Source organism: Corvus brachyrhynchos, unplaced genomic scaffold (genome assembly GCF_000691975.1).
Source record: "Corvus brachyrhynchos isolate BGI_N302 unplaced genomic scaffold, ASM69197v1 scaffold14, whole genome shotgun sequence".
Taxonomy (NCBI): domain Eukaryota; kingdom Metazoa; phylum Chordata; class Aves; order Passeriformes; family Corvidae; genus Corvus; species Corvus brachyrhynchos.
In genome coordinates this window covers 18,288,198-18,302,442 of record NW_008239110.1, presented here as the reverse complement: position 1 = coordinate 18,302,442, position 14,245 = coordinate 18,288,198, and the positions used below count along the sequence as shown (strand labels likewise).

At 38.4% G+C, this 14,245-nt stretch overlaps 1 protein-coding gene across 12 annotated transcripts in view; it reads right to left on the bottom strand.

The window, feature by feature from the left end:
• Positions 1–4,777: 4,777 nt before the first annotated feature.
• Positions 4,778–14,245, bottom strand: part of EYA4 (EYA transcriptional coactivator and phosphatase 4) — a 144,551-nt gene continuing 135,083 nt past the window's right edge. For 9 of the 12 annotated variants that reach the window (XM_017739759.1, XM_017739761.1, XM_017739763.1 and 6 more), the window contains 4 exons: positions 13,644–13,758; positions 11,773–11,894; positions 10,362–10,462; positions 4,778–8,745 (listed from right to left, as the gene is read on the bottom strand). In XM_017739759.1, the coding sequence (XP_017595248.1) occupies positions 8,665–8,745; positions 10,362–10,462; positions 11,773–11,894; positions 13,644–13,758 (419 nt within the window). In that variant the 3' untranslated portion in view covers positions 4,778–8,664. Of the gene's footprint in view, positions 8,746–10,361; positions 10,463–10,501; positions 10,603–11,772; positions 11,895–13,643; positions 13,759–14,245 lie in introns of all 12 variants that reach the window. The other 3 variants (XM_017739762.1, XM_017739766.1, XM_008637847.2) reach the window with 1 other exon arrangement.

Sequence of the window (14,245 nt, the reverse complement as noted above, 5' to 3'; positions counted from 1 at the left end):
ATCCACTTCTTTGCGCACCTCATCTTAAAACCGTTTAAAAGGAGCTATTGTTCCAGAGCCCAGTGGCTGCTTTCTATAGCCAGATGTTTTGTTCTGTGGTGCTATTGTATTACCACAGAGATCACTGCTATTGCATCACTGCAGAGATCACTACCACAAAGTCATCATAGCAGAGACAAGATTCCTTTACTAACCCCAGTTAGGTTAGTTTGAAGGTTAATTTGAGTGCCAAGTGTCTGTAGATTTGCATACTTGAATGAAGGACCTGCTGGCTCTGAGATCTACAGGTGCAAGAAAAGATATTTAAGCTCACAACTACCACTGGAATTACAAGGAAGATTGAAATTCAGTAAAGAAAGCCAGTTCCTTGAAGAAAGCAAGGAACCACATGTTCTCCAGATGTTTTCTAGCATAAAACCACGGAGTAGAGTCTGATTGTCGTTCAATGGGGGTGAGGACAAGAGATAGCTACCAATTAATTATATGTTCTACCCACCTCTAAGAAAGTGGTTGAAATACTAGATAGAAATTCAGTATCTCCCTCAGCTTATATGTAAAGGGTGTTATTTCCTCTTAAAATCCAGATCCTTTTCATTATAAACTTACACCAATCTCTGCACATGGAACGGAATGGAAAATTTCAACAAGGATTAAAGAAGTCTTATGGGGGCCTGGCCAGAGACGAATAGATACTGGATTTATCAACAGGTAAGGGCAAAGGGTTTAGATTAATTTCAGATGTGTGATTCATATCCTGCCATGATGTGTCAACAAAAATCGCTTAGTGCCTCAGTTACCTGCATGTTAGAACAAAGTAACAGCATCTTTCCACTCAATAGGGAAGAAGGAAATTGTGCCTGTCTCCCCAAAAACTCTCACCTAGGCTTGCTCCGTGGTAGAACATTACAGCTCTTGATGGGGGGTAGTGGGACAAGTAGCATGAATGCAATTTGCCTGAGAAGCAGAAGGGGGATGGTAGCAGCAGTACCCACCTGCCGTACTGCAGCAGTTGCCAGCAGCAAAGGGGGAGGCCGCTGCAATACAGGATTTATGGTGAATTTGCACTTACTGTTGCATGGCATTGAAGCACACAGAGTCCACAGCATTTTGTGAGGAGATTGTTGGGTGATGAATAGGCTGAGAAAGGCCAGGCAAACAGTATTATTGTAACACTACATAAATATGTTTTTTTTTGTTTAACATTAAAACACCTGATTTCCTTTAGCATTGTAAACATGTCACTTTATTAGGTCTGGGAGAGCTGATGAATTTAAAGTCATTTTTAGCAAACAAGTGGCAGCCTTTCTGCTTTCTGGATGGAGGTGAAGGAAAGAAATGTTTATCGTGAAAACATATGAAGCAACAAAAGGGACAGGAGAAAGCTGTTGCCTGCACTGAAGTTTCTTGTAGAGAAGAGCCACCCAGGTGGTATTAGTGGAAAACTGTTAGAAAACAGAGGAAAGACAGAACATAATCTCCTTGAAACAGCTGGCACAGTCTCGATGTTTTGTAGCTAATAAATTTAGCTTTCAGGAGGAAGTTCAAATAAGCTGCATTTACTAGTTTTAAGAATGAAAATGAATACATTAATTATGTACAATATTACCGTCTGCTAAATGCAACAATTTTGGCCAGGGCTTGGAAATTTCTTTGCAGACACAAAGTTTAACCCAAGACTTTTCAACCATAAAATTACTGCCTTGTAAAAGGGCAGATAAATGTCTAAGCAAGTGCCTCATTACTGTCAGAGCAATGATTTGTTGTTTCATTTTACTGTTGTGTTTTCCTGGTTATTAGAGTGAAGGTTGAGTCAGCCTTTCCATTATAAGCAAGCTTTCTTTAAGGAACTGCAGTTCAACCAGAGAAGAAAACTCACTGTACACATTTAGGTAAAGAGGAAAAATAAAAACACTGGCAAGTGCTTGGATACCCTTTGGGGTGAGCAGTTCTTGACCTCTTGAGGCCCCACATTAGCTGTTTCTTTTCCTCTGTGAATAGATACCTCCCAGTTAGGACACCTGCTTCACTGAGAACCAACTTGGTTTAAGGAGGATATAAAAACAACTTGGAGAGAATCAGCAAAGCACTGGGAGCTGCACCCCTTGTTCCCTGGGGGCTGCACCCAGAGGTGATGCTGCCTGGGTCATTGCCCTCTCTCGACTGGAATGGTGGCAGGCAAGGTTGTGGTGGCAAGGTGAGGGGCCAGGTGAGTGGGGTGAGTGGCCCCCTTGAGAAGGGACCCGTGCAGAATTGGCTCTTTCCCCTTTCAACTGGTCATGGGGGTCAGGTGGCTACACTGCATCTCTTTTGGCCACCAGGCAGTTCCATGTTGAACATGACTATGTTCCTCATCAAGACTACTCAGAGCTTGTAATAAATTCCTCATTTTAGCTCCCAGTGAGTAACTGGAGAAGCTGGGCTTTGCTAATTACCCTACCTCCATCAGCTGCCATGATCAGTGGCCCATGGTGATTATTGAGGATAGGACTGCCTTTCATAAATCAGTATGTATATGCCATTGGACTGGAGCAGCCCTCCACATTTGGCTCCATTATTCTCCCTCCCCCATTTTTTTCCTCCTTATTTTGTTTTGTTTTTCAACATGAGTGATCATGAGGCACAGATCTCATTAAAGGTTTCTGGTTTGCACGAGCTGCAGAAGTATAACACATTCTCCAGTCATGGCTTGTACCATAAAACCAAATCAAACTAAAAGCTTTCTGTGTGAGAAGGATAGCATTTGAGGCTGATGCATCCTTATAAAAATAACGTTATAGGCTGCTCATGGGATACAGGCAGAGGTCTCCCCTGGCACCAGAGCTCCCCAGCACAGAGCAGTCCCTAAGAGAATGGCTGGGTGGGAGTCTGGCTGCCAGCCACAGCTACCCCAACACCACTCCCAAAAAACACCTGCAAAGAAGTCCTACTGCTAAGTGCCAAGAGTTTGCTCCACTACCCAGGATGTTTACAATACTAGACATGATCGTCTTACGCTTATTTTTTTTCTTTTCTTCTTCCCTTCCCTTATCTTTCCCTCACTTTTTTTTTCTTTTCTTTCTTTTTTTCTGATCTTGGAAACATTACTCTTCCCAATTGGACAAAATTAGAACCTTTTCGAGTCAGAAAGCTCAAAACCAAGACCCTAATCCAGACAAGTTGGAAGCAAAGAACAGGGGCTTGATATGTCAGCTGAGAGCCACAGTCACCAGACTCCTGCAGTGGCTCAGACTGTTCTTCTGGCTGATGTGGTGAGCCCCTGATCTCAATTTCTGAGACTTTCTGGTGTTTTCTTCTTTTCTATCTTTACTTCCCAACCAGAAAAAAATTCTTAGTTTTTTTAACTTAAAGTAAATTCTTACTTTATCTAAGTAAGATATTCAGTTATTTGAAAATCAGGCCTTGAAATTTGTAGAGAAACTAACGTGGAAAAACAAACTGTTGTGATGTTTTGACTTTCTCAGCATTCCTGATACTGCCTGGGCTTTTGGAAAATGCAAAAAATTCTCCCAAATTTATAAACATTTCCAAAATGTTTCAGAATCCATTATATGTTTGAAAAAAAAAAAGAAGATTAATCAAACAAGTCAACCCTAAAGTGCATTTTTCTCAAGGAGTCTTAGAGGTAACGGATAATGACAAAGAAGTAATTTTGCACCCAAATGAGGAAGAGTCCACCCATAAATGCTCTCAGTATATTTTTGCTTTAGTTCATCACTGTGAACAACATGTGCAGGGCACAATGACAGCCATTTAGAACCATGAGTTTCCAGCAATGAGAAATGAAGGTAATGTTGTGCTATCACCCATTTTTGCCTACCTCACTCTTCTGAAACCATACTGAATGGCTCTTCTCTGGAGTCACATGCAAACCCATCTGGGAGTCACACTGTAAAATTACTGTCTGCTATGGGTCTCTCTGCTCAGTAGATGGGATTTCTTTGTATTTTGTCCACTTGATTTTTGATAGATCTTCCTTTTGTTCTGAAAACTCAGAAGGGGGCAGATGTACCTACAGAACAGCTGTGTTTGTAAGAGACATGCTTTAATCTAACCCCTCAGAAAGAAGTCCACTACTTACAAGCTGCTTCTTGTGGCTGAATCACTGTGGCTGCATCACTGTGGCTGCCAAGGCTCTGCCACTTGCCATGTAGCTCCCAAGATCAAAATATCACATCTAAGTGTGCTGACAATTCTGTGATCCCACTTTGGCCTCTGCTAGCAGACTGTAGAGGGACTGCTTCCTTCAAATGAAATTCAGTTCCTCACTAAAAAAAATGAGCTACTGCTCCCGAAACCATTTAGAGTTTCATGAGGGTGATCTTCAACTGGGAAGGCTACTCGCCCCTCAGTAGCCCAGTCTGTCTCCTGAACAACCCATGACCATAAAGGTATTAGCAAAGCATTAGTGAGTGAACTGGCACAGGGATTTAAATGCATACACTGTGTGTCTACATCATCAAATTGGTTAGTTGTGTATTTTGCCTCAAGGAGACTGCAACAGAGCTGCTAATTGTCTGTCAGGCTGCATCTGGAGCAAGACACCTGGTGTTCTTGGCAAGGAAGCCTTGGTGCAGAGCAGGGGGAGGTTCTCTCTACAGGCTGCACCCCGCACACAATCCACAGGTGAGCCAGTCTCTGCCAGACTCCATACATGGGCTCAGGACTACTCCAGGCATGAACAACAAGGGCAGCATGGATGTCAGAATCCCAGCTCACACTCAGATCTTGTAAGAGACACTGTGTCTTTCAACCACAAACCAAACAACTTACAACATTGTATAGTGCAGAAAATGACACTTCCAAGTGTATTTATTGAGAAACAGTAAAGATGTACATAATTTTACAAGCTTTAAATTTTAATTTACATTTTTCTTAAATTAGGTAGGCCCTAATAAACTATTATCTGCTAATACATGACAGAGACCCTTGGCTTCAAATCTCCAAAATGCTGCTATTTCTGGGATTTTGGCTTATGTCACTTCAGCTCCTCTTCAGAGATACTAAATAGCATATTCATTTACAGCCTATGCCTGGTGTCAATCCTATAAAGCAGAGATGACTTTTGAACTGAAACCCTGGGTCTGGATACAACTTCACCAGTAAAACCTAGTCTTCCTATCGTGGGTCAAGTCTGTATTCTCCATGAACTCTGCAGTTCTGATGGGATGCAAGATTTCATCTGGCCCAAGATGAAGTGTGCTTGTAAAGAGGACTTTCATTTGGCCTCATCTCCCTTGTCAATGCTTACACTGGAACACACTCTGCATCTGCTTCAGACGCAAGCACTGTTGCTCACACTGGATTCTAATGGAAACAGATCTGGGAGCTTACTGCTACCTATATCTTTGTGCCCAATCTCCACAGGCATCTAAAACAAGCATATATTTTAGGTTTTTTCTGCCCTCTTTTACTGAACTGCGCAGAGTTATGTCTAAGATACTATCCCGTGACTGAAATCACACAATATTTGTATTTTGCAAGCTGAGCACTCATGAATGTTCAGGTTCTGTACTGAGAACAGCTAGAGTATCAGCAAAAGGCATTTTATTCCCTATTTCATTTCTCCAAAATACTTGCAAATGTGACCTTGTGCTCAATCTTGGTTGTTGAGGAGAGGCTGAAGGGAAGGTAGTTTCTGATTAATATGCTTCTGAATTAAAATGCATTCAATGTCAAAGTGACCAACCTTGAGTTTAATCTTCTTAGGCCCATCTGGAACAGTCTGGCGTGACTGTCTCTTGCCTTGGTTATTTTCTCCTCTGTATTGTTCATGCAGGAAAATATATCAGACTAATTTCTCTCTACAAGGCAGGCATTTACTACACACTTTTATTTAAAGATATACAGCAATTTTTGCTTAGCAAGAGAGTATTCATGCTCTGAAATTTTATTTTAGAGTTTTAGTATTGCAAAGGCTTTTGAGCTGCATCCTTGAATTTTCTTTGGATGCATGTTTTTGTGGATTACTTGTTTTAAAAATTAACTTCCGCTATGGTAGCACACAGAAACCTTGTCGTGCTCTGTAAAACTTCCCTCCTTTTGCCTCCACCTCCTCTCTAGAAGTCCATATATTAATTGAGCCATATCTGCCACAGAAAGCTAAGCACAACTCCAATGAAGGCACTGCAAACCTTTAATAAGAACCAACGGTTGTTGCTGGGCTACTTTTTGTTCTTACATCAGATTAGGAAAAGAACACTGAAAAGCTGAACAAATAACTTGAGAAATAATATTGCTTCATGCATTTAAATAACACTATGACATGTCAAAAAGAGAAAAAAAAAAAGAGAAAAAAAAGCTGGTTAACCATACAAATTTTTTGTTTTACCATGTCTTTTACATTGAGATTTTTATGCCATGCTGGAACTTGAGAAGGGCTTCAAAGTTCTTTCCCATTCCAGTAGAAGCACTTTTTTTCCCGCCTGAAAAACTACAAAAAGCTGTACTACAACTTTTTATGACATATATTTCCAGGTACTGAAAATATAAAGAAGGTATGCATAATTTTAATTTTTGGACACACAAATCTATCACCCAAATATCTATCTAGTCTACAGTGATTTCATGTGTGGCAAGTCTCATGTGATGGCTTTAAACTGCCCAGTGATAAAAATTATTGTTAGTTTGTTGTGTGGTGACTTGTATATCCAATTCCAACACAGCAAAGAAATCCATTTTTATGAATTTATAGAGGAGTTTCACCTTGGACTTGTAGTGGCTCCAGGCTTTCACCTACCAAGTAACTTTATTAAAACCTCAGCAAAGTTTAAATGAACAAAGTTACTGCCTGATAACTATGACATATGATGGCTTCAGAGCACAGAGAGGGAAGATTTTCACCTCAGTGCTGACTACTGTGCTTGTGCAGACATTCTGGAGTTTGCCTTTAACATCTCTTGCAAACACCTCTTCACACAATCAGTGCACACGCAACCTCATGTGTCTCCACATACAGTGTTAAAAATTGAAAAAGTAGTTTCCATCTTTTGCCATGAGAGACAAACCACTTGCTGTTGTTTCAGAGTGCTCAAGCTGCACATGGAGCATTAAGGGCTCTGCGTGCAATATGGATCTTGCTCATTTTCCATAGCTGAAAGGTAGCATGTTCAAATCTTGCAAGATAATTATTGCTGTATGGACCATAACTTTTAATAGAAATTATGAAAGTTAAGGTGATATATTTCTCAATGTTTCTTCATGAAAATCACCTCCTTATCCTCTCCATAGATGCCTGACTTGCTAGTGTTGTCCCTGTGTAATATTGTTGAGCAATCAAAAATGGATGAGAAAAATCATGCTGACCCAGACCAAAATATACAAAAACGTGGAACAGAATGGAAAATCTACCGAAATGTTGTTTTCTTTGCCAAAGTGGACTATTCTCCTGAAACAGCCAATGCTATCAAGCCAGCAATTTCAACAGCCTCTGTTGATCCTGAATATGCTAAATGTAGCATCATTTCCACATCTGACTGATGACAGCTTCTTTAGCAATCTTTAATTCCTAATGAACTTGTGTTTTATTTCCTATCTGGGATTAACTCCACATTTTCACCTTCTAGTAATGCCACCTGAAGACTTTGTCTGCTGGGTGGAACTCTGTTCTTTTATACACAGCAGATGCACTCACTGTATGGCTTTCAGTGGACTCAGTAATTAATGAATATGGCTCTTAGTTCTCTTGTTGGAGAATCAAGAAATGATGCTGAAGGTGTTAAACACTATTGTTTCTTTTACCTTTCAAGGTAGCGGTCCCCAGTATCAACCTCCCAATATATTCTTTTCTCAAAAAATCAGTGGAATTAATCAGAATCCAAATAAAAACACAAACTTTCCTTTATTATTTTTTCTTACTGCAACAAATACTTAAATTCTTTGGTGCAGCCCTGTTCTTTGATTTCTTTGAATTTCAAATTTGGTCATGTCAAAAATTATCACAAAGGTTTTTTTGTTTATCTACATAGTTTTTAACCAAAATTACATTATAACACACAAACACAGTCTTCTCCATAAGGCACAACACATCATTATGCACATTCTGTTTGCCAAACTTATAAAAGAGACAATATTATATAACCCTTTCCCTCCCCTGCCCCCCCCCCACAAAAAGAAAGAAAAATTGCATCCACTTCCAAAATCAGCTGCTAATAAAGTCACAGTAAATTATTTTCATCAATAATTTACACAAATTACAGGTCTAGACAGGATTGTCATTATACAGTCTGAGTGCATTCCAATTCAGATTTTCTGGGTTAGGTAGGCTAAAGTCTGGTTCAAACCTCAGTGCTGAGAATATATCCCATTTTGAGGAATGTTGTTGAACACCACCTTGTTGGCTGGAAAATGTGTTTTGGTGCTTTGCCAGTTCGAGTCCTTTGTTCACTCCTGTCAGGGCTCACTTGGTGTGTACCAGCAACCTCCACAGTTTAAATTCATTTAAAAACGTTGCATATATAAGACCATAGAGCTTCCTTACGTAGCACTAATGTTTTAACTTCATTCAGCAATCTGAATTCTTCAATTTGGAATTTTTAATTCCAAATATTTCTTCCCTTCTTAAGACAATTCATATGTGTAAAGCCAGAGGCATTGAATCACACATAAAAATTCAGTGTACTTGAAATATATATATATAAAAAAAAGATTGCCAGCTTTAGAACACAGTTACAAATACTCTAGTTCCAGTGCTTGATGCAGAGCCAAGAGGTCCGAATGACTGGATATCCTCCAGAAAGGCATGTTGTGCTGTGTTTGTTAGAGGAGGGAAAAGGTCAGGAAAGATGAACACCGTGACACAGGGCGGTATATGACACACGAGGATAGTTAGAGATTACCAGCACCTATTTTACACCACCGTGCTTCTGGATTGATTTTTGCTATTAAAGTACTGACAAAAATCAGACCAAAATAGATCTGAGCTTAGTAGCTCAACTGAAGTTAAAATAATTAGATGATAGCCTTTCTTAATAGCTTCTTTGGAAAATGCCTGTTACTTAGGAAGAGCTACTTGCTTATTTTTAGCATGCAAGCCCATACAAAGGAGCAATAGGAAATCCTTTGCTGCTCCACTTATTTGACTGCAAAACACTGAATATCATTTAAAGGGCTATAACATTTCCATGAAAAGACACTTCTCACTCAACACTTCTAAACAGAGTTGAACTACATTTTTTCTCCATCCAGGGGGAAAAAGAAATCTCTTTGGATAAGTAAATAACACATTTCTAGTTTAGGAATAGATAATTTGTGTTGCAGAAAGCATCAGTGTCTGTGAGAGATGCAGGTATATGCACTATTACCTTCAATAATTCATCAGAATAGAAAAAACTTCACACTTCCATGTTGTGTTTAGATCTACTTGTAATGTGCTATATTCATCTATCTCTCTGAATTCTACATCTATCCATGCAACATAGCCAATGTTAAGGAAAAAGCATGCCAAACCAGAAAGCACACAATCCAACCACCATTGTTTAGCAAAAATTATAAAGGACCCATCACCAGTACTGTACCTATATTAAGGAACCATTTGGAATGAGCATTTTGGTTATTTTCATTTTGTTTCCACTCCAACTAGAATGCTAAGAGAGTGCTTTATTTTGCTGCTCCTAGAACAACAACGTTTACATAACTTGTCCTGTGCAGACACTGTGAAGCAAAAAAATTCAATTTCTGCACACTTCCAGGGGTTTTACTGGGAAGTATGGCACAAATTACTAATTTGATCTCTGAACATTAAAAAACCTTTCAGCTGAAATTAGACTTGAATTATCATAATGAAGAAACTAGGAAACAGTTCTTTTTTGGAAACACAGATTTGGTGCACAATCTCTATGTTGTGTTCTTTTTCCTTTAGCAAATATGCCTTTCCTGAAGAAAATTATATTTTTATCATAATTGCTCCAGTAATGAAGCAATCCAGATGGATCTTCATCTATCTTTGCAAAAAAATTTGCACAGTCCTTTGGATGTTTTCCACATTCTCTGTAACACGTCTCTTGAAGCATCCTCAATTTCACCATTTAAAGAAAAACACCACCCAACCATCACATCATAGCCCTTTCTATCTCTTCCGTTTAACTTTTAATTTACTTGAAGTTTGTCGGACATTTTTGCTAAATTATTTTTCCATCTGTTTTAAAAATAATTTTGTGCTTTTTTTTTTTTCCAAAGTGAAGTGAAGCAAATGCTAGAATCCAAATGGTTCATTTTACTCTAAGTGTTGATCTCATCATGCTCTTGTTGTCTTGCATCTGTGGACTGAAATTATTTGTCATTTTGTGCAACACTGACAGAAATGCAAACAAAAAAGCTTGCATTAGTAGCTATGTATCACACCAACATTTCAGAAGACAGGTTACCTTTTTTGCTGCCTGTTCTTCTTCTACACCATCCCCAATTACAACATATACTACTTTTCTGCCAAACCTTTGCATTATTCGTTCAAAGCAACTTTCTTTTCCTGGAAGATAAATGAGATAAGAGTTCAGAGTGAAGTTACCTGATTAGCTGCATGTTCCTCATCTCGGCCATCTCCAATCACAACATAAGTTATGTTAGTGCCAAATCTGGACACTATACGCTCAAAACAGCTCTCTTTGCCTGAAAAACAACGCACTATTTATTCAAGCTATCAAGTGAGTTATGGTGAAGCCTTACAAAGGATTTTTGCAGTGGTAAGACATTACTACTACTACTTTTAAAAAGTTCCCAGCCTTGAGATTTAGCGCCAAATCTGGTAAGAAGCAATAGATTCCCTTAGTGACACTAAGATGTTTCAGGTAAAACTAGATCTCTTAATCATTGCAGGAAAGCCACTGAGATAAAGGAATTTGCAGCACTGCAAAAACGAATAGGTTAGTGAATGAATAATTGAATTTAAATATTTCCTTATGATTGTAATCATATTCTTATAAGGAAAGTAGAAATTTTAGTTCTAATGTATCTGCAACAACGAGTGATGTAGAAATGAAAAAAATTAATTAAATGATGACTGAGGTAACAGTTTTTCCTGACACTGCTAAAATATGCACCGCTTTTTCCCTTGTGAAAATAATTTAGGAAACATATTGCAGTGCTTTTGTCAATGAAGTGACACATTCCGTGCTAAAAATGTTGTCATAAGTATAGAAATGAAACATTCCTGAGTTGATGATTGGTAAAATCTGCAAACTTATCAGTCATTGTATTGTCACTTTTCACAGGAGTGGCAGCTTCTCTTGGTTTAGAGTTTTGGGTGCAATTTCCAGAAATACATTTCCATACATTTCCAAACCATAACACACGAAATGCACACAGTTATGAACAGAGTGGGGAAGTGCCCTTTTGTTATGCAGCACCACAGGTTCTGTTAGTAACACTTGTCATTCCCATCACTGACATACTATGCCTTGGGAAAAGGTTTGTGAAGCTGTGGCCTGGATTGCATAGAGATGAAGGTCAGAGCAGAGGCTAATTAAACAGAAGTTCTGCTCAGGTTTGAATCACAAAACACTTTTCTTTATTCTGTTCTGCAAGTTTTTATTTTCTACACCATACTGATGAGTTTCTGAGGCTTTCAATCAGCATCTTTATTCCTTTAGGCACCATCAAAAATAAGGTGAATTTGGAATTCTTTGACATAAACACTTCTGAACACATGCAATGCCTAAATCTTATAACTAAAACTGCTAAGTGTCAGGGAAGTGTTTTGGAATCCATCCATTACTGGCAAAAAAAAAAAACAAAAGTAATGCAGTGTAGTCAGAATGGATGAAAGAATAATTTTCTTACCTATTTTGGTTGCACTGTAAATATTTTCAATAGGAAAAGCTCCTCCTAAACTGTATAGCAGAACTTTTGCAAGTGCTGGGATAAGCTGGGTTGTTGTTACCAACACATTTACACAATTACTCCTGAAATGAGAGAAACAGTTTAAGTTTAAATAGTTTTAAAACAGTACCCAAATGCTGATGAGGTGAACCAGCTGTGGACAGCATATTAAGGATTCCTCAACATTTACTTTCACTCACACAGTGAGCTGCTCAGCATCATCACTTACAGAAAATGTACATAAAACCTCTGGCAAAAACCTTTAAAAATATGTAGGTCTGATTTGTAGGAAATATTCCACCCTGGTTTATACAAACCAGGTCTTTGAAGATGGGTCTACGAAAATACAGACATTTAAGACCACTAACTACCTCCGAAACAAGGCATCTGAATCCTTTGAAAGCATAATTTTCATGCTGGTCATTAATTGTCAGTAGCTACTGGCCAAATAAAAGAGTTAAGAGAATATGAAGACATAATTTGTTACTCTTTTATCTAGGGGAAATAGACAGCCAGTACACATTTCTCTACAATGGCATCACTTTCTTCATGTTTCAGGAGTAAGAATATTTCTGAAAAGAGGGATGTCAATAAGCTGGCGTCGAATGGTGAGGATGAAAAGTTGAATGGAGAAGGTGTGCAGGCCAGAGAACTCGGAGCTGAGCTACCTTAGGCACTGACAGGCTGGAACATGAGCATGAGCATGACCATGATGTGAACATGGAGTTGAGAGCAAACAGTTGTGACTTTTCCTTCTGGAAGAGACCCTAGGCTACGTTTTCAGCTTAATGTATCCTGATTTCCTGACAGTAACATAACAGTAATATTTAGCTGACTCACAGGTAGCTTCTGAGTTGTACAGTTGTACAGTTCTTTGAAGATACTACAAAAGACTATCATTTAACAGTCCTGAGTGAATGATATCAGTTTTCCAGACTCATCCACCAATGCTCAACGGGCCTTCATTGCTAAAAGTCTCTTTGATGACTAACAATTCAGAAAGAAATGCAGAGCTAAACACAACAGTTTACACAAATTTGTTACTTTTTTTTCTCCTGAAGTGCTTCACACACTGTTAAATAAACAATAACTAGGAGATAAGCATATTGCAAAAGTTGTTATGCTGAAATTAAGGTTTTCATGTCTTTCCAAGCTTGTTCTTTTCACTTGACACTGGGTCTTTTCCCAGACATGTTCAGAAAGCAAGATGACCTAATGTTGTTCTTTTTTGTGGTTTAAAACCAGGATTTTTTAGAATTACTGGCAATATATATGTTACATGGCTGACTAAGTAGCAGCATCATTCACAGTTTTGTTGTTTCTAAGGAACAATACATTTTATGTCTCAATATTGGGAACCCAGACTTTTAACTTCGTTGAAAGAGATTTTTGCTCTTCTGAAAGATTAAGATATATATACTAAGATATACTGGTTTGCTTGGAAGGACAGAAGCAAAATGTCCTTGTGTTCTGCTATCTATACAGTATTTAGGTAGCACTGTGAATAGGCAGAAACATTGAAGGACAGAACAGAGAGCTGTGGAGTTCAGAGAATGCTGTCCACAAGACATGAAATTAGAGGCTGTCTCAGAATTCTACAATACCCCTTCAATGTACACACATCTGAAAAGACATTTCATACTATCTTTACTAAATGCTGGAATCACTGAAAACAAAACCACTTTCCACTTTTCCTGTGTCCTATTCAAAAGTCATATTAGACCTGTTCTGTTCTTTAAAGGCACTAATTTATTGTAACCTAAAATGTAAAAAAATATCCAATACGTGTCCAAAGCTAGAAACTTTTTTTTACAGCAGACCCAGATACATACCTTGTGCTGATAATTGATAATGATTTAAGTGCATTTGTTAGCCAGGAGTCTGTCAGAGCTTCAATCTCTGCTCTTAATTGCAACCATGCATCTCTTTTAGCAGGACCCAGGAGTCCTTTTATGTAAAAAAAGTGAGAAAAATACAATTAAATTCTGTATCAGATGGAATGTGATAGAGTTTATACTCATTGTTTCTATTTTAAATTCCACTACAACTTGAAAAAATATCGAAGAGAAAATCTATTGTCTTCAGCGCTCAGTATATCTTTGGTTTTATTTGTACTTCACTATATCAAGCAACGACAGGTATTATTTAAGACTAATTAGAATTTTTTACATATTCAGGCTGCTTTACTGCATTTCAAAGTATACCTTTCAGAAACACATATTTTTTAAACCAGCTCCTCCCAAATATGTTGCTCTCAAATTATCAGAGGCAGTGACAGGGAGATCCATGCCATTAGGATCACAGGTGAAGATGGTCACGAAAGAAGATACTTTAGAATAAACTGGCCTTTGCAGTACCTGCTTATGTTTCAAACTGACCTCCTTATGACTCTGTACATAGGTGTGAGCCTTAGGTTACACATACAGAAATATAT